The 24310-nt window shown below is 39.2% G+C and overlaps 1 protein-coding gene across 1 annotated transcript in view; it reads right to left on the bottom strand.

Moving 5' to 3' along the window:
• Positions 1–24310, bottom strand: part of LOC122787460 (protein spinster homolog 3-like) — a 517894-nt gene that overhangs the window by 7579 nt on the left and 486005 nt on the right. The window contains exon 11 of the mRNA XM_044054192.1: positions 11480–11651. Within this exon, the coding sequence (XP_043910127.1) occupies positions 11480–11651 (172 nt within the window). The remainder of the gene's footprint in view (positions 1–11479; positions 11652–24310) is intronic.

Raw genomic sequence — 24310 nt, 5'->3', positions numbered from 1 at the left:
CTATTATGCATTTCTTGGCATTTAGTTTTAGTCAATAGCCTTGACACCAGTTGTTTGTCTATGTCAGCCCTTCCTGGAAAATATTTGTGTCAGTGTAGGATTCAATGACAGCTCCTAATTTGCAATCACCTGCAGATTTATTCAGCCAGAGACCACTGACATTGGCCTTCAGAGAAGTAATTGCCAAAAAGGAGCAGTCCAAGGACCAATCCCTGAGGGATTCTACTTGTGACTGGCCTCATTGTAGAGGTAGGCTCCCCAACTCTAACTTCCTAGTTCCTGTCTGTGAGCCAGTTGGCTATCCACCAGGTGACATACAGGTTTGTACCTAACCTGTTGAGTTTGTCAGCAATGCCAGAGTAGGGTATTGTTTCAATACCCCACTCATCCGTTGAGGTTAGCATCCCTCTGGTCTTGAAATATTTGTGTGAGCTACTTCAGGGTGGTTTATTCTATGTGTTCATTAAGGTACATTTAGCTGCCATCTGTGCTTGTCTTCCAATAGATCCCAGTCTTTCTTCTTCTCTTTTGGTAAAACAGTTCATGAAAGCATTATTTCGTATGAGACCCCCATGCAAATAAATTTCTTCTTCATGGCATCTCAACTATATTCTGGACAAATTGACCTTACCATCATTTGAACCTGCTGTTCAGGCTGATCTGAAGTTCTTAACATGGAAAACTGTTTTGCTTATTGCTCTGACATCTGCAAGGTGAGTCTCTAACCTTGCATGCTCTCATAGTGGGACATCCTCACTGATTTCCCATAGGCACTAGGTTCTGTTACATACTAACTTCTCTTTCATGCCAAAAGTGGTCTCAGAAATTACCCTTAGTAAGTCTGTTAACCTACATGTGTCCTTCCCAGAACCTAAGAATAAGGGAGAGAGGATACTTTCATACCTTGGATATGCATTGACAGCTCAGGTACTACCTTGACAGAATTAAATGCTTTAGGATGGCTGAAAGTGTTTTTATTTCTTACATAGGATCAAAGAAGGGGCAACCTGCCTCTAAGCAAACTAATGCATGTTGGTTTCCCTCTAGTATTGTTTTTTGTTACACCTGCCATGGCAAGGTGAATCCAACAAGGAAAAGGTGCATTCTACCAGGAAATTTTCCTGCTCTGCATTTGCAGATAATCTGATTCTAGCCAATAGCAGTATTTTTCTTATTACACAATAAACTATCCACGGTCACCAAACAACAGTTGTAGTCCTAGTTAGCATCTGTTTCTGTACTCACTCCCTCTATTTTTTGTTTTACAGTTAAAAGCATTCCATTCAGTTTTAATAGCTTAGCTTTAAGTAACATATTCTGTTGCATTTTCACTGGTTTTGAGTACCTTACCAATTGTTTTTGTAGCCTGATGAAAAGAGGGTCCAGGTTCAGCCCTCGCTGCACTCAGGCTCACTATGCTCCCCTACCCTACTCCCAATTCCCACACACCCACACTACTCCTAAACTTATATCTCATAGCCCTGCCTACCTCTCCTGATTAACCAGTCACAACCTACTCTTTCTTTACATGCATAGCCAGTTGTAGTATTTTTGTTCCTCAGTACTTTCTATTTCTAATTAATCTTAATACTTCTACCCCAGTATTCCTGCATGTACAGCCTTAAATATCCAACCATTAATACCTTATTATAATAATATTAATATAATATTATAACCCTCCTGGATTACCCATATCTACAATAACATTTCCATACACACCATAATACTTTTTCTTACCCTAACTTATTACTGTTCTAACTAATAACCAGTTTTCTTACCTGCACTACTGCAAACATATTTGTTTTCCAGATTTCTGTCCAGCAAACACTTACTTCTACATTCTCATATGTTCCTGCTTCTAGTTCTACTAGCATATCTCTCTACACTCAACTCTATCATCTTTATCTCTAAACCCACTTCTGTAACCAGTCAAACCTGTCTGAGAGCTGCACTGAAATATCGCCTTCTCTCTATCAGATAAATCCACTACTCTTCCCCAAATTAAAAATTCTCCCACCCAAAACAGTTTGCCTTATATTCAATCAAAAAAAAAAACCCTAGTCTCACCGTTATGTTCTACTTCATTAAGTCAAAGCAAAATCAACCACCTTTACTTTATGCTACAAAATTTTCTATCCTACCTCTAGGCAGTGACATGCACCCTAACCCAGGTCCTACTGCCACCAACCCACTTACAGTATCTAACACCAATTATTCTTATAAATCCCTACATATTGTTAACAGTAAACTTTCAAACTATTCGTAACAAAACTACTGGCCTACACTCTTGGATGGAGCTCAATAAACCATATATCATAGTGCTACAGAGATCTTGCTAAAACATAATATCAGGGACTCTGAATTCTTCCCTCCAGGCTTCAGTACAATTAGTACTCATAGACTCCATAAAAAAGGAGGTGGTATAGCTCTCCTTTTCCTAAACAACTACAATATAATGCTATACAGAGATACCACTCCCTTTTTCTCAGATGCTGAAATTCTCATTTCCTTCCCAAAAAGAAATAAGTCAAAAAAGTTGTGTATCATGGTTCTATACATTCCCCCTGTCAACAACATTCTAGTATTGGAAGATGTACTGTCTTCGGTCTCTAATACACTCAAAAATGAAACCATCATTTTGGGTGATGTCAACATCAATTAGTTAAATTTTTGTTCCAAATTCCATCTTTAAATATTAACCTATTTAATTTCACTCAACTTATAACCACTCCAACTGGATTTAATAGGAATTTTAATGATGTTTCCATCCTAGAATGGATACTGGTCACAGATCCAACTAAAATCTCTTCAGTCGGTACTTTCCCAAATGCCATCAGTGATCACCTCCCAGCCTCTGTTTTAGCACTGCTCCCTCCTTTTATAAGCAGCACCATTACAAACAAGTTAGGAATCTAACTGATTTTAACCCATACACATTCACCAATATACTAAAAAAATATGAACTGAAACAACTTAAAACATTCTTCCTCTAGATAAAGCACTGGATTACTTCAATACTACAGTTTTTAGAAACATTTAACAGTCTCACACCCCTTCAAGTAAATAGGGTGAAACCCAACCATGCCCCATGACTAACTAGACCTACTAAAGAACATATTCTAACTAGGGATAAAACATGGAAACAATGGCAAAAAAATCCTTCAGTCCAATTGAGATTCAAACAGATCTGCATCCAGGTTAAAAGACAAGTAATAAATGACAAAAAACAGTATTACATCAAACTTTAATGCAACCGTAAGCAGAACCCCCAGAATTCTGGTAATCTATAATATCACTCCTAAATCCAGGAACAAAAAGCAATCCATGTCCACATCCAGACAAAACACCACAACAAATAGTCAGTCTATTTAACCTGCACTTCATAAATTCTATAGCAAGCATGTCTGCTAAGTTTACACAACCTCATTCTAACACTGATTATACTGGATTTGCCACTTCATCCCTTCCCTCCCTGTCCCCTTCTTCTACAGCTTCACTTCATCCCAATGAACCAGTTAACAATCCTTCACGTAAATTCTCACTTAATCCCATTCCAACTTCTACAATAAAAAGGCTCAAGATGGAGGTGACATTTGTATTTCCACAATGTCAGGTTCGACATTGTCGCCATTCTACCTCCTGACGTTGACTAAAGTAGTCAACATGGATTCAGGCCATCTCATAGTACCACAACTGCCTTAATATCCTTCATGGACACAGTCAACAAAGTCTGAGACTCTGGCAAAATTGTCTCCACCCTATTTCTCGACTTATCAAAAGCTTCTGATACAGTCTCTCACTCACTTCTTCTAAATCAGCTCTCAAAAACTGGTCTCTCACCTCCCTCTCTTAGCTGGTTTTCCAGCTACCTGTCAGACAGACAACAGGCAGTTAAATGGCAAAATTCCCCATCTCCATATCTTCACACCTCTACTGGAGTTCCCCAAGGCTCTATATTAGGGCTACTTCTATTCAGCATCTTTGTTAATAATCTTCAGTCTTCTTTCAGTCAAGGGTCCCTCATACAATATACAGATGACTCTACTATCATATTTTCCGCTGACTCTTCATGAGATCTACAACAAATTACTCAGTCTGCTTTTACATCCATTGAGATCTGGTTAAGCAATAATCATCTGTCTCTCAATCCTAACAAAACCAAATTTATTTCATATACCCCCAAGAAAAATACCCCATAAAAAAACTCAGTATACACTATACTTTCTGAGACCAATACTAGAATCAAAGTCATTAGTCACACTAAACTGCTGGGTGTAATAATAGATGAAAGCCTAAAATTCGACCTGTACATACAATATAACATCAGTAAAACACATCAAAAGCTAGGCATTCTTTACAAACACAAACATTTCCTTAGCCTTCCACTAAACAAATACTTGCTACCACTTGTCTACTTCTCTGTCTTATATATGGTGCCCCTCTACTTACTAACCTGCTCTCCACCCTAAAAATCAAAGCTTGAAACACGTTATAACAAAATCGCCAGCTTCGCAACAAATGCCAGACATTCGGCTAATCACTGTACATCTCTACACTCACTGAACTGGCTTGAATACCTACACTATCTGACCTACCTACAATTAACTACAGCACATAAAATAATTTACAGACCTTCAAACTGTCCTGCTTTTAGTTCACTATTCACGTGCTGTCTTCCGGAAAGGTGTCTCAGATCTGAGAATCAACACCTACCGCATGTTCACAAGCCTAACCTACCTGTAGGCCAGCTGTTTTACTCTTATGTGGTAGTCAGAGCCTGAAGCACCCTTCCACTACTAATTAGAACCAGACACTGTCATTCTTCTTTCAAAACCTCTTTGTGAGAACACCACTCTTCTAACTGGATCGGTACTTGTACTGTGCCTTCCTCTTCTATAACCTGACATCCATTTTCCTCTTGTATTTATTCTCATTACATTTTATACAATCTGTAAATTGTCTGTAGACTACTCAACTTAACTTGCAACAGAATCTTTTACAATTTTTATTACCTATTCTGTAATTGTAAGTTTGCATTTCATTGTACCTACTATGCATTTTACTCTGTGCTTTAACTAATTGTTAATATTTTCTATTTGTATATTTTTTTGTATTAATTTTTGTTATATTTTCTATGTTTATGGAGCTTTTTCCCCTGGGCCTCCACTGAAAATGGGTCATTGCCCAGTGGACTATCCCAATAAACAAATGCCAATGAATAAATAAATATTATCAAGGTAATCCCTTGTTTTCTGTTTAGCATTCTGGAGTTGCTCCCCTTCTTGTTCTTTGGGATTTTCCCTATTTTGTAAAACTTTAATATTTGTCAGTTCCTCTAAATAATTCTTATTTCTTAACCATATCTCACTTTCTTTTATTTCCACCATATTTTTAACCTCCACTTTAATTTTATACCACTCCTTAGCTATATTTTCACTACCCATTCCTTAAATTCCTGTCTTTTCAACAGATAGGTGGGAAAGCGCCAGTGTCTCATTTTTATTTCATTACCCTGTGTTTTTATTTTAGTTATTATTGGCGCATGGTTTGAAATAGTTTTTGGGTTCCAAAGGTTAGATATACATTTGGACCTGCATTTTCCAGCTGGAAGCCTTTCTTAAGTTTGTCTCTATCTCAGCAGCAGTTGCTTTATTCCAATCCATATCTTCTTTATCAGAGTATCTTAATTGTTCTTTTACTTATTTTATTAATTTGGTCACCTTGTTGTGTTCAACTAGGTCCTCACAGATATTTTTTTCAGAATGTATTAATTTCCTCGGTTCTTGGTGGTGACTTAGTTATTGCTATATTCTTTCCTAGTTCCCTGCAAAATGTCTTTGGATCATCCATAAACTGCTTGTTTTGTATCCTTTCTTTATATTTTTCAGTGTATCTCCTGGGTTTTTGGACAGTACAGAAATTTTTAATTTATTGTTAAAGTTGGTGCAACTCAAATTCTGATCTGTTTTGATGTTATGTTTTCATTTTAGCTCATTCACGTTTCTATTATTTTTTAGATTGATTTCTTTATCTACATTCTTCCAATAATGCTACTTATTTTCTTAACTTTTTCACATTTGTTTCTAGTTACCGCTTCCATGTCGGTGATTTATTTGTTCCTTTATTTTCGTTTAGAATTTATTTATGCTTTCTTGGCAATCCTTTGTTTATCAGTAGTATCACTCGCAGTAATGTATTCTGTTAATTCTTTAATATCATGTGGATCTCTCTTCCAATTACTTTATTGATTTAGTTTATTAGTTTTTTTAACAGTGTCTATTAATTTGGCTTATTATTTTTTTAACAATCAGTTTCTTATCTACTTTTGGCAGCCTCTGTCTCTCATACATATAATTATATTTATCCATTTCTATCAAATCCATCAGGTTTTCCTTTAAATTATTTTCTTTGTGACTGAGGATTTCTTCTACAATTTGTGATTCTGCTCTTTCTACATCTGTTTGGGAATATCTTGATTTTTGAATGATTGTGACGTTTTGATTTTTGAACATCTTCAATGCTTTCATCATTTAACTGAATTAAGAAGCAGTTTTTGTTACTAATACACTGCTGTACTTCCTTTGTTACTTCAAACTATACCTGTTGTGATAAAACCACTGGAATGATTCTTTTAACTTGATGAACAAGCAGTCACCTTTGAGCATTAGTGATAGTTTTAAGGACCAAGAGGAGTTCCTCTGTTTTTAATCTAATGAAGAAAGAATACCAGAAGTTGAGTTTCCAATCTTCTCTTTAACCATGTTACCTTTTTTTAAGCATTCCAAAGTGACATCTTTACCTTTTTCATGTATTATTTCTACATATTTTTTTTTTGTTTGTTTCAGTAGATCCAGAGAGGCTTCAAGTGTCTCATATTAAATCTTGATAAATGTTTTACTCTGTACCCGGATTCCTAAACATCATCTGCCATTCATAAGAGATGCGCAGTAAATGCTATGTCTGGCATGTGGTACTGTCAAAAAGATGATTCTAGAACTAACTGGCAGTCAGAACTGTGCACAACTTCTGAGTAGCTCAGAACCTAAGTATGCTCATTGCACTGTGACTTCAAGAGTTCTCTTGACCCTTAGATGTGGAGCGCCTAGCTGAGCAACAGCAAACTGACATGTGGTATGGTATGATGTTAGAAGCAAGGGGTATAGACAAGGGGTTAAACATTTAAATTGTTTGAGGCTTGAGGATGTTTGACACTACACAATGTGGGGGTACAAGACATTTATTGAAGGACATAAACTTACACACAAGCACATACGATGAATACTTGTAGGTGTGTGTGTGTGTGTGTGTGTGTGTGTGTGTGTGTGTGTGTGTGTGTGTGTATATGTGTATGCATTTGTTTGTTTTATCTTTTATAGAATGGTTGATTATAAACTGCTATAAATATAATTAACTTGCAGGTGAAATAGCATAGCATACTGTGTGCATGCACTATATTTTAATTACCTGAACTATGGGAACTTTTTAAAGTTTATTGCCTTTCTAATGTCACATAGTAGATGCTGCTAATGTTTGCCTGTAATGTCTGCAATTTACTGTTGTGACCACATTGCACTATATATGTCTGGCACCACGTGCTTGTGTGCCAGCTTTCATTTATATGTCATTATGGATAGGGGAGGGATCAAAGTAAGCTCACGATCTAACACTTGAGGAATCAGTGGAGGTGAATGATCCTATATGGAGAGGAGAAGGATCAAAGTAAGCTCACGATCTAACACTTGAGGAATCAGTGGAGGTGAATGATCCTATATGGAGAGGAGAAGGATCAAAGTAAGCTCACGATCTAACACTTGAAGAATCAGTGGAGGTGAATGATCCTGTATGGAGAGGAGAAGGATCCAAGTAAGCTCACGATCTAACACTTGAAGAATCAGTGGAGGTGAATGATCCTGTATGGAGAGGAGAAGGATCAAAGTAAGCTCACGATCTAACACTTGAGGAATCAGTGGAGGTGAATGATCCTGTATGGAGAGGAGAAGGATCAAAGTAAGCTCACGATCTAACACTTGAGGAATCAGTGGATGTGATCCCTCCCCTATCCATAATGACATATAAATGAAAGCTGGCACACATGCACGTGGAGCCAGATATATAGTGCAATGTGGTCACAACAGTAAATTGCAGAGTACAATGCCCCATTTGGGATGTACCTTACAAGACACCTGCAATAACTGGAAAGACCACAGAAGTACCTCACCAAAAGGATCACTGGCCTCAAGCAGATGCCCTATGCAGCTCGACTGAAGAAACTCCAGCTGTACTTGGTTGCATACCAGCTACTCAGAGGTGATCTGTACCTGACATACAAGACCATGTCCAACTCAGAATTGATGGACATACTCCACCTAAAGAAAACCATATCCCCTCGAGCCACACGCTCCAGGGATCAAAACCTCACCACAACAATAAATAGGACGTGCTGGAGGGATAGATTCCTGTCTCAGAGACTTCCCATGCTCTGGAACAAGATTCCAATCTACATTAGGCAGAGCTCCTCACTAACCCTCTTCAAGAGAAACCTTGACAAATGGACGGGAAACAGAAAGTTTACCTCAGGGATCACTTCAGTGGCTCTGCTGGACAGAGGCACAGGGAACTAATCTAAGGGGGCTGCGAAAGCCAACACATTCCAGCTAGGCTTATAAATGCCTTCAGGCAGATAGCCCAGTACCTACCTATGAACAATCGAATGATTGGGATCTAGCATATCAGTAGGCATTATGTACTCAGATGCTGACACTTTCTGCAACATGGATTTCTCAACTGAGTTATGAGGTGTACACGTCACTACAGCATTTTACTTGCGGCAGTACTTGTGGGAGTTTTTAATTATTTTGCATGTACTGGAATATGCCATATGACTGCACTGCTACACATCTTAGATTTATGTATTCTGAAAACAGCCAACACATTATTCTGTGGGGTACTTCCATTTGTATTTCTATTCCTTATCACAGCTCGTAGATCTAAGCTGCTGTAGTATTTTACTTAACCTGTATTAATGGTGAATTTGTTAAATGTGTAGGTCTGTGTTATTAAGATTCTACTGGCTTATCAGTCCAATGTAATGTAGACTAGCTTTCAGGATCTCAGTTACATCAAATATTGTGTCAGGGTTCAAGTTAGAAATATTTATAGGGGAAAAACTTTAAAGCTGCATTTTTTTACTAAATATCAGTATTAGTGCTGTATTGTTGTTTTAAAATAAAACACATTTATACAGTTTTCATGGCTCCCTACATTGTGTCCATTGGCATTATAGATAAATGAAGACTGTTAATGTAAATTACCACTGTTCATCAATAGAAGAGCATGGTTAACTTGCCTTGTGCAAACTCAGCATGAATCCAATCTGCAAGCTCAAGAAAGATATCCAAATGGACTTTTTAAAATCCATCTTTAAAGAAGAAAGCATGAATTCCAAAATTAATGAAATCTTTTAAAATTTTCTGGCATAAATATCCTATAATACATTATCAACAAATTGCCAGGTGAAATGGCTTTCAGTAACATTGTCTTGTGACGAATATATCACAACAAGACCAGTTCAACAAATTAATTTCAGTTACTTACACTTAAAGCATTTTTATTAGCAATATATAATAGAGAATATTGTTGGAAATACTTAAAAACTAATCTACAACCAACTGTTGACTTACATCTTAAGTACCACCTCCTCACTCTTAAACAGCATGGATTTTGGGCTGGCCAGAGCACAATGACAGCAGTACAGTCACTTAAATGAGATACGTCTCAGCGTGGATAAAGGAAAACTTTCAGGAGCTCTCTTCGTTGACATTACCAAAGCTTTTGATCTTATTAACCACTTCCTGCTCTTTGACTCCATCCAAGAAATCAGGGTCAGCCCCAACATTGTCATCTGGTTTCAACATTTCTTAAACAGGTATTTCATTTCAGACTAGGCTCATCCCTATCACCTCCAGCACCCCTTATCAGAGGAGTGCACCGGGAATCCATGCTTGACCCACTGTTTTAAATTTTTATTACCAAACTGCCCTCTGATCTCCCTAACCTTCTTGTCACTCTTTATGCAGATGACATGGTTATTCCTCAATCCAGTCCCTCACATTCTCCTTTCTAAACCCAGCTTCAGTCTGACCTCTACTCCCTTAATTCTTTGACTATACAACCAGAAGCTACTCCTAAACCTCTTCAAAACAAAAATTATGTTATTTGAAACCTTGCAAAAAGCTGAAAAAAAACTAAAAATCGCAACATCAGAGATCTCAGTAGTTCCTTGATAGAAACAACTACATCCTTTAAATACTTATTTTTATGGTTAGACTAATCACTTAACTTCCAAAGCCATATTGAAAATACGAGGAAAAGGATCAGTTCTCTTTTATTCTGGTCCTGAAAAATATCTCCCTTTCTGTCCAGACCAGCTAGATCTAAAATTGGCAAAGGAGTCCTCCTTATTCAGCTTGAGTACAGGCTCCCAATCCTATCCACAGCTGCTAAAAAAAAAAAAAAAAAAAAACACTTGTGCCTACTACAGTCCATTGAAAATAAAATCTGCTAATTTATTTCCAGTAATCTCCTTCAGGACACTACTGCATTACTTTATCCAAATCCCAGTGGCAGCCAATTTCGTACAGAGCTCAGCTACTTCTAGGGTCTCTTCTTTCTAAACTACTTCAACCAGGTGCCCTCCCACCTCTTGCAGCCAAACTGCATAATAAAACCACCCCCTACCGACCATTCCTTCTCCATTCTTGCAACCAAACTCTTGCAACCTCCTTCCCAACCTAAAAGAAGTCGCCTCTTTCCCCAGGTTCTTAGCTCAACTCAAAATACATCTCCATCAAAAATGTCATTGTAAGTGCTTTTTCACAGGACACATAACCTAACACCCTCCTCACCTGCATCTCTTCTACTTTTACTCTCTATTTTCAGCTGCAGCTGCTTTCTGCTTATATTTACTAGTAAAATTAATTTACATATCTTTCTCTATCCTGTTAATAATAATTACACATTGTAGCAATAGTATATGGGATTATATATCTTCTGTGATTACTTTGTTTGTGAATTTCTTCTGTTTAATTTTTTTATGAATTTTTCCACCTGGGAATATGCCTCCAAATGGGCTGTTGTGAGGAGTGTAATACCCTGGTAAACAAACTAAATAAATAAGTAAACTCCCACAGTTCCATCCACATATTAACATTGCTATGTGTTATCACTGAAAGATGTTCACTGACTCATACATGTGCACAATTATGTGTTGACATGGCAGCTTTGGTGAACAACATGCCAGCATAAAACTTCAACAAGCACCATGATATATTGACATAAATAGTAGAAGATGAATGCGAAGCAATGATAGACATCAACTAAAGTTAAATTACAACCTTTGTCTTCTACTTTTATCACATGAAAGTGCTACCTCTTCAGAGAGACATAACACTCCACAGCAACTTTTTATTTAGTAACATACCTTTTATGATCTGCTGTGCTTTCTCTTTGTCATCTTTGATGTAACGTATAGTCAGCAAAAAGAATACTCCTCCTAAAACTGCTACAAAAGTACAGATTGTAAAACTGTATTTCAAGCTGCGGAACTTCCATACATTTGTGTCTGGTTTCCCAGATTTTATTGCATCTGAGACCTGGAAAGACATAAAGAGGAGTATGAGACAGAAATTATAATTCATAGTTATTTTCTCTTGTTCTAAATACTTAGTGACATTGACCAGTTTGAGAAAAATACTTCACTGCCAGGCAACTACTATTCTTTAAAAGCTTTGATTCTGGTATAATCCATCTGTAATAGCTAGAGTCCCATTACGCCCACGTGGTACAATAAACAAATCGATGTAACACACACTGCAATTCAAACTTAACCTAAGTACACACCTTATAACTTTGTAAGTTTAGTAAGGGTCAAAGACAGAATTTGTTTAAAGATATGACCTATATTATTCATTTTTCAATAAAATGTATCTTTTCATATGTTCTTTATTAATCTAACAATGCATACTTAAGGGATATTGTTTAAGGATGAGGGTTGATACAAATTCTCTGGAGAAATATAAATTCCAAAAAAATAGAAGAAAAAAATGTAATACACAGTACTCAAAGGAGATAAATCATAGGGAAAAATTATAAAGATTACCATGAGGTGTGCAAGAGATGTTGAACTTATGGTAACCATTTTGAATTCCTGTAAAACCTTAATGCAGTGTTGCACAGTGATTTTGCATAATGATGTGTAGCACCTCAAAGGGCTGTCTCCACGGCCATATTGTATGCAAATAAGGAGGCCTAGGACAGAGGCATATGCAAATTAACCATTTGCTCTTACTCATAGAACCTCCTCCAGGAAGGCATCTATAGAATCACTCGGCACTGTAGATTAACACAGTCACTACTTGTACCTCATGGTAGTGAAAATGGCCTAAAGGGCATATTTATCCACTGTGGTAGAGGTATGTACTGGGAGCTCTAGTGGTAGGTTAAAGTTTGTAGGCATGAGTGTATGACAGAGGCTGCATGTGTGAATGTATATGTGAATGTCTGCCTGAGAGGTTGCAAGGGGTAGTTATTGAGGTGTTATGTGTATATATGTGTTTGTGTATGTATGTCTATGTCTATATATGGGTGAATGGGTTCACTAATGTGATTGGGGCAGGCGGTTGTTTGTCTGTGTGTGCACGCACAGGCGTGTCTGTCTGTCATAGCTCTGAACCTTTTAGTGCAAGAAATCCAGGCAAAGTCTGACATAATGGGGGGACAACAGCCAAAAAAGAGAAACAGATTTTAAATATTGCTCTTTTAAACTTAAACATGTGTAACAATAACAGGACTTGTGTTAAGATGCATTTTCTGAAGGATTTTAAGTCTGAAACTCAAATGTATGTAACTATTTAGTGACTTCAGTATTGATATCATTCCAGTGATATGGCTGAAAACCATACATTTTATGAGGAACAGGCCAGAAATCCGAGACAAAAATGTGATCATTCTGCAAAAATCTGTATAGTTGAGAGGTATGGACTGTGTGTGTGTGTGTGTGTGTGTGTGTGTGTGTGTGTGTGTGTGTGTGTGTGTGTGTGTGTATGTGTGTATGTGTGTGTGTGTGTGTGTGTGTATATGGTATGGTGCTAATGTGTATGTGTTGGGGGGGTGAGGGTGGGGATTGTCATACCAGCACTCAGTCCTGTGTGAATGAGCAAGACCTGCAACCTGAGTTAGGGCAGGACATGGGGAGCAACTAGATACTATGGAGACATATCACAGGATTGGGGGTAATCACTATATACCAGGGCTAGCTCTTTGTGCCACAATGGTACATTAACAATACAAAGATTGGAGTTGGGGGGAATACTAGACACTAAGTGTCTCTCTTTGTGATTGTACCTTAATGGCACTTTAACAGTACGGAGATTAGGGGTAGGGAAACACTAGACACCAGGGATATCTCTCTGCATCTGAGCCTTAACAGTACTTTAACAGTATCGGGATCGGGGATGGGGGGGACAGCAGACACAGAGGATCCTCACTATGGAGTGCCATAAAGGCACATTAAATAAACAGTGCAGGGAGACACTGCACACCAGGGACATGTCATAATTATGCAATTTAAAAATATGAATGGGGAGGAAAGAGATTTTAATCATATACCCTTCACACACACACACACACACACACACACACACACACACACACACACACACACACACACACACACACACACACACTATCCAGCTGTATTAACTGATAACTTAGTGCAACAAGTGCTTTTTTACAATGGATTGCAGATTTCAGGCATTATGCAGTCCTCTAACACATGCAAAATGAGGGGGGATGGGTCATGTTAGGCATACCCCAAACCTTGTGCACTAACATGTATTTACAGAAGGATATGAAGTAAAAAACTTGAATTTCTGGTATTATGGAGTGAACTGTAATCAGCCATGAATAACCAGCGCAGAGTAAAAGGAGGCAACATGGATGAATTAACAATAGTGACGGGTATTGTGTGTGTGTGTGTGTGTGTGTGTGTGTGTGTGTGTGTGTGTCCGTCCGTCCGAGGGTGCTTCTGCTTCCATGATGTGGCCGCTAAAAGATGTACCTACTGTGCAAAGTGCTGATCTGCACTTTGTGGTAGGCAACATGATACAAAGACATGCAACTAAGCCCACCATGAGGTCTTTCCTCTTTGTAAATAATGTGTCTCTGAATTGCACAATACTGCATCATGGGAGCAGGACCTTTCTACCATGATCCGTACAGACCATGCTAAGGATTTTAATGAATCCCTGAGATAGTTAAAACTTGTTATCTTTGAAAATTCTGCCAGCTACAGCAAACTTAGAGAAATGGTCACCCATAATCATATGTGCTGAGCTTTTTCTCCCTGTTGTTCATGTGATACTGTGTTTTTATTCATATCACACCATTTCAGATTTGATGGTGAGATGCAGACCCCAGGGGGAAAGGCTGGATGCTTGCATAAACATTACTACCACGGCAGCAACTGTAAGGCAAAACAGAGACATGTGACATCCCACATGCAGACTAGCATTCTGGGATGCTTAAAAGAAAATTGCACTATACATGTTACCCCTTAAGCTAAAGGTTTACAGGCTATATACAGACAGCAAATACGCTTCATTATTCTAAGATATCACCTGATATACATACAGTTAATAGATACATGCATACAGAAATAAGGCAATACAGTTATTTTAAATCTAACAGAAATTTGCATTAACTAAATAGCAACTATGTAACTCAGTCATTGCTATCATGTCACTAAGTGATTGCATTTAGATGGCTTTATGAATGTTCTTCCAAATCTAGATTGGGTTACAGTAGGTATAACAAACAAGTCTAGTATGATGGTATTATCAGATATTACATTCTTCCATTGATTCAGGTAGCATATTGGTTAAGGTCTTCACCTCCCAAGTGTAAGCTAAAGAGTAAGATCCTTACCTCTGGCCAATACCTGTAAATTTGCATATTCTGTTCGTATCCTTGTGGGGTTACTCTTGACAGTGCAACAGTAATCCTGCGGTGGCTGCATTTCCCAAAATATTACATAGTATGCACAATTGACACACAGTTCATAGCACAGGGTCACTGAAAGGATTGTATGGCAAGTTACACTATTGACTGAAGTTTTTCTGTGGGAGAGGAATAAGCAATCTGAATGTCAGCCAAATCCTTGCAAATGTTACAGCTCAACTGACCTGAGTTTGATTAGCAGCTTAGCAGTTTGATGGATCAAGCAGGTGGTATGGGCATCCTGGCGGGTGGCAGTGCACTTCCCCAGGACTACATGCATGAGTCCATGGAAACAATCAATAGGTACTTCCTGTAGATAGTCAAGAATGTCCTGATGATATCAGCCCTTTATAGAAATGAATAGTGCGTCAGCACTGATGCTTATTGCATGCTTCACCCACAGGTTGTCACTCTGTAGGTTCATAATGGATAGGGCTAAATAAACAAAATAACTGATGGCTGCCTTAATGATTCCCAATTGAGCCTCATTTTCAATGCACAGGGAACAAATATGTCTACTGACTGGGACAGGGCTGATAATCAGCAGACAATGGGGGCAAAGAGATGAATAAAAAAAACAATATGTAAATTATGTTTTCTGCAAGTGTATGAATTTTTAACTTCATTGACAAGTAAATCATGGTCTTTGCAAGTCTTTGAATCATCCTGAGTGAGTGCTTTGTAACTTCTGTTATTCTGCTGTTGTGTCAGCATGCTAGGAATTCACTTTACTGTGTTAATTTGTTCTCAAAATAATCTTAAAAATATGTTAGATGGTTTTATTGATATATGTTGAAGCAATAAATTGTATTGTTTGTTGTAACATACAAAAAATTATTTCTGGCCCAGTGTTTTTTGTCTGTGACCAGAAGAAGTCAGTAGTGAAACAACTATAGGCTAACAAAGAGCTTTTCAAACCCAGTTCACACTGCCCTACTATCAGGCTTAAATGTGAGAACTTTTCAGTCCAGTGATTTTTTAACAATGCTGTTGAGTTTCTGTGTCCACTGAAAGAGTTACACACAGTCTTTATAAGCAAATATTATTTGCAAGAAAATCTGATGGACAAGGAGACTCTGAGTCAGGCAGAGTTATGCAAGGTCAGCACTCAACAGTTGTAAGTTTCATTTGTGTCAATCAGTTGCAGAGCATTTCTCCCCATTTCTCTTTAGACTTTCAAACTTGACAAAATGACTAAGCAGTCCACACTTCCTACATTCTCTTTTGACTACTCGACCATGCCAATAGTAATAAACTAAAAATGATGTCTATTGACAGAATGCTTTTTAGTTTTAGTTGCATCATTAGCATTTTGTTTGGCTGGCCATGCACTTTGAAACATTTTTTAACAATATATATAGGTAGGTACTAGGCTACCTGCCTGAAGGCATTTATATGCCTAGCCAGAATGTGTTGGCTTTCGCCACCCCCTTAGGTTAGTTCCCTGTGCCTCTGTCCAGCAAAGCCATTGAAGTGATCCGTGGGGTAAACTTTCTGTTTCCCATCAGCTCGTCAAGGTTTCTCTTGAAGAGTGTTAGCGAGGAGCTCTGCCTAATGTAGATTGGAATCTTGTTCCAGAGCATGGGAAGTCTCTGGGACAGGAATTTATCCCTCCAGCACATCCTATTTATTGTTGTGGTGAGGTTTAGATCCCTGGAGCGTGTGGCTCGAGGGGATATGGTTTTCTTTAGGTGGAGCATGTCCATCAATTCTGGGTTGGACATGATCTTGTATATCAGGCAGAGATTACCTCTGAGTAGGCGGTATGCAACTGAGTACAGCTGGAGTTTCTTCAGTTGAGCTGCATAGGGCATCAGCTTGAGGCCAGTGATCCTCTTGGTGAGGTACTTCTGTGTTCTTTCCAGTTGTTGCAGGTGTCTTGTAAGGTACATCCCAAATGGGGTATTGTACTCTATGATGGGTCTGATGAGTGATGCATAGAGGGGCCCAATGACCTCTTTTGATCTAGATGCAAACCCTTTTGTGATTAGATGGGCCACATAGAAGGATTTTCTAACCACTATGGCAATGTGATTATCAAAGGAGAGGTTTCTATCTACTTGGGTCCCCAGATCCCTTATTGTGTCTTCCGTATTTAGGGGGCTACCACCTATATGGTAGTTTGTGGGTACTTTGTTTTTTCCAAAGGGGGTGATTATGCACTTTTTGGCATTTAGCTTGAGGCCATGGTTTTGACACCAGGTATCTGTCTCAGTGAGATGCTGTTGGAGGATGTCTGTGTCAGCCGGAGAGTCAATTATAGCCCCTAGTTTGCAGTCGTCTGAGAACTTGGTCAGCCATAGTCCTCCTGTGCTTGCCTATACCTCTGAGAAGTATATGCTGAACAGGAGGGGTCCTAGGACTTGACCCCTGGGGAATGCCACTTGTAACTAGCTCCTGCAACTCTTACCATGTGGGTTCTGTCCATGAGCCAGTTGGCAACCCATCTTGTGACGTAGGGGTTTATATTCAGGCTGGTGAGCTTTTCTATAATACCTGAGTGGGGAATGGTGTCAAAGGCCTTTGCAAGGTCTAGGTAAGCTGTGTGGACCATCTTTCCCTCATCTATAGCCTTGGTAACTGTCTCAAAGGAGTCCACCAGGTTTAGGAGGCATGATCTGCCCTTAACAAAGCCAAACTGGGTAGGGACCAGTGTTTGGAGGTTTCCAATGTCTCTGTTAATGAGATCCATGATGATGCGCTCCATAGCTTTGCAAACCAAGCTAGTCAGGCTTATAGGGCAATAGTTCCTGAGGTCCGTTGTGGCTCCATCTTTGTGGAGTGGAATAACCATTGCTGTGTGCCACTTTGTGGGCACGTAGCCTGTAGAGAGGCTGAGTTTAAACAGTGTGTTTAGATGAGGGGTTAGTTCATCTTTGAGCTCATGTAGGACGCAGCCTGGGACACCATCTGGTCCCACTGATGCTGTGTTTTTGGCTTTGGAGAGGGCTGTTTTAACCTGAGTGTCTGTGATTTCAGGGGCACTACATTCATCTGGTATAGTTATGGGCCCTTTTGGGGGTGAGAGGGGGGTGAAGTTTGCACTGAACCTGTCTGCCAGGATGTTGGCTATATAGGTCGGTTCAGTGTATTTTGTGCCATTCTGCACTAACTCTGAGCAGATCTGAGAATTGCCACTTAGATTCCTGACATAGCTAAAGAATGCCTTGTGGTTATCTTTGGAGTCCATGGCAATTTTTCTTTCAAAGCTAGCCTTGGATGATTTTTATGAGGTAACATAGTTTCTTGATGATATTGATCAGAGATGTCTTCCCTTCTTGGGATTTTACTCCTTTCTGTACTAGTTTCCTCCTCCTATTGTATAGCTTGTTTATGGCAGGGGTCCAACATATTGAACATAAGAAGGTTTCCTATTCTTGGAGGAGTGAGTCTTGTTTTTGTTTGGGATAGCATGATCCATGCATTCTTGTAGGTGCCAGTAGAGTGCATTAGTAAAGGATTTTGCAGCTTAGACAGCATTATCCTTTAGCATGGGGACTTTGAAACTTCCCACCTCGGTCTTAAGTAATATGAAGTTTGCTTTGAAAAGTTTTTCACAGTGGTTTCTTTGACTGGGGGTGGTGGCAGAATGTGGATATCCAGAGTGATTAGTTTATGGTCAGATCTAACCAGCAAGGGGTTGACCTCTGGTGTGGAACACCGGTCGCCCATGCTGGTGATGACCAGGTCCAATATGTTGTCACCTCTGGTGGGGGTGTTGACCAGTTGATCCAGGGTGTTTGAGTTTATAAATTCTAGGAAATGTTGGGCAAGGGAGTTTGTACTTGAGTAGTTCTCCCAGTTAATGTTTGGGTAATTGAAATCACCCAATATCAGGGTGTTTAGTAGGACCTTTATGTTTTCCAGTGTTTCCAGGAATGCGGATTGGGGGTCCTGGGACATGGTGGGTGATCTGTAGCAAGCTATAATTTGAATAGCAGTTTTGCCCATTGTTAGTTGCACGTGGATGATCTCTGAAGCATTATGCTGTGCCACAAATCTGGAGGTTTGGGTATCCTTGATGAATATGGGTACTCCCCCACCTTTTGTATTTCGATCTGGGTTTTGTGACCGAAATGTATGGTATGAGTTGTAGCCTGGTAGTGCTGGAGTGCTCTCTGGAGCCTAAACCAGGTTTCTGTTACTGCACATATATCGATTTTCTTCATACTGTGGAGTGCCTCGAGTGCGTGCATTTTGAGGTTTAGACTTCTGGCATTGAGTAGCATTACCCTCAGTTTTTTGTTACTTGTGCTAGTTACAGCGGTGGGTTTGTCTTTTGAGCCTTGCCTCAAAAAGGCACTATGGGGGTGGCAAGAGCCTTGGCCAGTATTTGAAAGCCTAAGTGTGACAGGTGCAAGTCGTCTCTAGCAAAGCAGCGTGGCTTGTCGAGCATGTCATTCCAGGCTGACAAACACTGGATCCCCTTTGAATGACACCAGAAGATTAGCCAATTGTTGAAATTGATAATGTTTTCTCTATACCGTGGTATCATTCTTGGTGAGGGCAGAATGCTACTCAGGGTGAGGGTCATACAGGCCTGGGCTACGTGATCAGAGAGCTCCTCCATGTCTCTTTTCATGTAGTACAGGGAGGTATGGCTCAAGTCATTCACACCAACATGGACAATGACAGAGTCATATTTGTTCTTGTTCTGAAGTGACCTGAGTGCTTGAGTTATGTGGCGGATCCTGGCATCCGACAGGCAGCTAACAGTAACCTTCTCCTTGTTCAGCCTAGTGAGTGGGACGTCAGTGTGCCTGACTATAGAGTCACCTATTACTAGTGTGTTGGGTATGTTATTTTGCCTTAAGGGCTGTGATTGTGTGGCACACTGGTTTTGTGAAGTATGTGTTTCATGGTTTGTGTTGGGGGGGTGGAGGTTGCTTGGATGTCTGCTTTGGAGGTCTCTGTTGCTTCTGCAAATTTTTATTTAGAGCCTCTGAGTATGTTTTTGTGTATTTTTATGTGTGTTTTTTGCCAGTGCTGGTTTCATAGGTCTATATGAGATTGGTGGTGTGATGCAAGTAATTCCCTTCTCCTCTTGACTGCCTGGTCCAGTCTTGGGTTGAGAGAGCTTAGCCTCCAGTTTGGCTGTATAATTGCATCCCTCCCATGTATTAGTGTTTGGTGGAAGGAGGAGAGGGTTGTCTGTGTACATGAGGCAATTGTAACATTGCCTCAAAATGCCCAGATTCACCAGTTGGGACCGGAGAGTATACTTGAAACTGCCCTTTGGACATGCCTGGGTAGGTACAGTGAACTGTTTTACTGATTGGCTGGTAAGGTCGAATAGAGAGCCTTTTCCTCTTCTACAGTATAGGGGGGGTCTAGTGCTAAGGTTTATTAGTGCTTGCAATGAGTTTTGAGTAAGTGCTGGTATGAAAAGTGAATGGTTTGAGTGCCTAAGTTGAAAGTTTGTCTAGTTCCAAGGGAAAAATTGAAGAGTACACTTTGTGGAGCCGGGAATAGTTATACCCTAACTAATTGGTGCTGCCTGGCGTGCAAAACCTTGCAAATGCGGGTTTTATAGCAGGGAAACGAAAGAGATAGAATTTAGCCCAAAATGGCCAATAAACTACTAATTTCTGGGCTGAAACCACGCCTCCCGGGACAGATAGGCTGCACAAAGTTCCCTCTCTCACAGTGAACAGAGAAACTTCCTTCTATCCAGGTAAGGTAGGGGCAAACACAGAAACTTGTAACAGCCCTGAATTCAGCACTAACATGAACACTGGACTATACTAGCTTAGAAAGGCGGGAAAACAAGTATATTTTTTGTTTTTTTCAGAAAATAAAGCAGATACAATAAAAAAAACACTTAAATGCACAGAAATGGCTGTCACACTTGAGTGTGTAGCCTACAACAGTTAAACAGGTAATTTAAACAGAAAAATGACTTTGTTAAAGTGCAGGCAGTAAAATAAGTACAATATGTAGCCGAAACAATCTTTTTAAATCACAGAAACTCTAGAAAATCGGCGTTTTAGGCGGAATTGGCTAAAGGCAGCAAGAAAATTCAGACAAATGATACTTAATCACTCCAAAGTCTCTCTTTTGTCTTTCTGCTGCTGTAGAACTCTGCAGGGCACCAGGGAGGAGCTTGTTGAGCTGTATACTAACACAAAAACCTTGCAAATACAGGTTTTATAGCAGGGAAATGAAAGAGATAGAAATTAGCCCAAAACGGCCAATAAACTACTAATTTCTGGGCTGAAACCACTCCTCCAGGGACAGATAGGCTGCTCAAAGCTCCCCCTTTCACAGTGAACAGAGAAACTTCTTTCTATCCAAGTAAGGTATGGGCAAACTCAGAAACTTGTAACACAGCCCTGAGTTCAGCACTAACTTGAAAATTGGACTATACTAGCTTAGCAAGGTAGAAAACAAGTATATTTTTTTTTTGTTTTTTTCAGAAAATAAAGCAGATACAATAAAAAAAAACACTTTAAACGCACAGAAATGGCTATCACACTTGAGTGTGTAGCCTACAACAGTTAAAGTTAGAATGTATCTCTTAAGTGCAAGCTTCCTTAAGATGTAATGGCTTCTCAGTATTTATACTGCAATGTTCCTTTTTTACCAGTCTGTAGTATCTGTAATGTTTTTCACTAGTCTGTACTATTTTGTAATGTTTTTGCTCTAGTCTGTAACATTTGTAAAAATTGTAACCTAAAACCTTATTGTAACCTTGCTTGTTTTTGGAGCTTTTCTCCCCGGGACTCCATTGAAAACTGGTTCATCTTGGCCCAATGGACTATCCTGGTAAACCATCTGCAAACAAACAACAAAAAACAGGTAATTTAAACACAAAACAACTTTGTTAAAATGCAGGCAGTAAAATAAGTACAATATGTAGCTGAAACAAGCTTTTTAAATCACAGAAACTCTAGAAAATTGGCGTTTTAGGTGGAATTAGCTAAAGGCAGCAAGAAAATGCAGACAAATTATACTTAATCACTCCAAAGTCTCTCTTTTGTCTCTCTGCTGCTGTAGAACTCTGCAGGGCACCAGGCAGGAGCTTGCTGAGCTCCTAACAGAGTTTTTAATATAGTAATACCAGACGTTAACTTCATTTTAATTTCATCCACATCCAGTTTCTAAATGAGCTCTTTCATCTGTGTATTAGCTAATTATACTGCCTGACATAATTCGCATCTTTGTTCAAAGTTAAACCAGACTCTGAAGTACTTCAGTTAGTTCTTATTTTACAGTTTTATCCCACAATTCTCTCCCTCACCAAAGAATCAAGCAGCTCATCAAACTCATACGAGATTACTAGGCTATAGACCCGAAGGTCATTTTAAGCTTAGCCGTTTCAACCCAGTGTGATACCACAGAGGTAGTCAATACCCAAGATTGCATTTAGATGTGAGAACTTTCTATTTGTGAACAGCCAATGTCATAGATTTTGGCTTTATGCCTTGGTTCAGTCACATAAGTAACAATAGTCTGTTGTGAGCCACAATTTCAAGTGAAAATCAAATAAGTATATAACACATTCTTTTGAGGCTCACAATATGGTTTACTCATATTTTAGCAATAGTCAAATCAGTCTCTTGTTCTGTAGTTGAATTAACCACATTAAATACCTTAATGACATCATCTCTATCTAAATGAGGGAAAGTTCAGAATTCTTCCTCTTTGATTTTTTTCAGCCATCCCATAAGCAATGTTGTAAAGACTGAATTTTCCACAACCATTGCTTTCTGTTTTCTGCAAAATTACCTTTGGAGCACCAGAGATGCTGGCAGAGTAAAAGGTAATATGAACAACATGACATACGACTTAACTACATACAAAAGATGGTGGCTGAACTCAGCAACTGCAAACATTCCAGAAATGTGATTGACTTTGAAAGTAAATGTCTTTTTCATAGCCACATTTCTTAGTCCTCTCTGAGTTTGGTAAGTCAAGGCTTAATTGATGTGTCACATTATTTATTTTATCTAAAATACTGCTCATTTTTCTTTTATACCCATTTGATGCTGTTTTCATTGCAAGAGGTATTCATTTGCCATTTTTACATTTGTCAAAACATAATGATTGAGATGCAGAGACTTGGGCTGTGTCAACATAAACTGTCTACCATTGTCAAGCACTGTGCACGCAACTCTGGAAAAAGCAATTCAAACATATGTTTAGGTGCAATAAAAATTGAGGAAGACCTCATTATCTTCTAATCCGCATATCTCTGAATTACCCATAATTGCTGCCAGTGCTAAAAGCATTTTTCATGGTAATTTCCACTGACAGACCATGAATTGCATTGGCACAGGCACCCCCTCATTCATTCTCTTACACTCATGTAAACATTCATACATTCACTCAGTCAAGCACACAGATATACTCTCAGACATTCCCACACATAGTCAGACATCTACTCATCAACGCAAACACACAACAGTTTAGATCCTTTACCTAACCCCTGCTATGATAATCAAGATAGAAACACAATCACACTCACTCACACAAACTCACGCATGCAAGCACGCACACACACACACACACACACACACACACGCATGCACACACACACACACACACACACACACACACACACACACACACACACACACACACACACACCCATACCCATAAACACACACACTTCCCACCACTATCTCTCCACTGAACTTCCCTGAAACTACCTGCAATATGGTCTCTCCCACTGAATATAATGGGGAAGCACACCATTTTTGCCAAGCTAATTATGGCCAGCATAATTATTTATGCAATCATTCAGCAGCATCAATCACTTACTGCAGACATTTCTGTGGGAGAGCAAATGGCTAATTAGCATTAGCTGCTCCTTCAGAATACCTCATTATTGAGCAATATGGCTGGTGGGATGGCCAACCATGGTGATTTCTCTGACTGTGGAACATCACTGTGGTAAGCCAGACTGTGAAATAGAAAGGGTTACTGAGAGGGGTTGGCCACTTGTGGTAGGGCTTACTACTCATCTTGACCCTTTCTGAATCCGAGGGATTATCTTGGTTTAATGGCCATTGAGTTTTGAAATATGACTTGAGTAAGAAATTCTGCCACTGTCCTGTTGGTAAATTTTTTTTTTCAGTCAATACTGCCTTCAGTAAGCTTACTCTCTTGTTAATTCTGGAGCTTTTTTCACTTCCTTCAGTATAATTGCAGAGTGGAGTTTTAGCCAGTGAAATATATGCCTTTGAAATACCTGCTCATTTCTTAGCCAGATGCCACTAAAAGTAATTTTTTTTGTAAATGACACCTTCCACTT

This window comes from Protopterus annectens, chromosome 13.part0 (genome assembly GCF_019279795.1).
Source record: "Protopterus annectens isolate FY-2018-M chromosome 13.part0, PAN1.0, whole genome shotgun sequence".
Taxonomy (NCBI): Eukaryota; Metazoa; Chordata; order Ceratodontiformes; family Protopteridae; genus Protopterus; species Protopterus annectens.
This window is presented reverse-complemented; position numbering and strand designations above follow the sequence as displayed.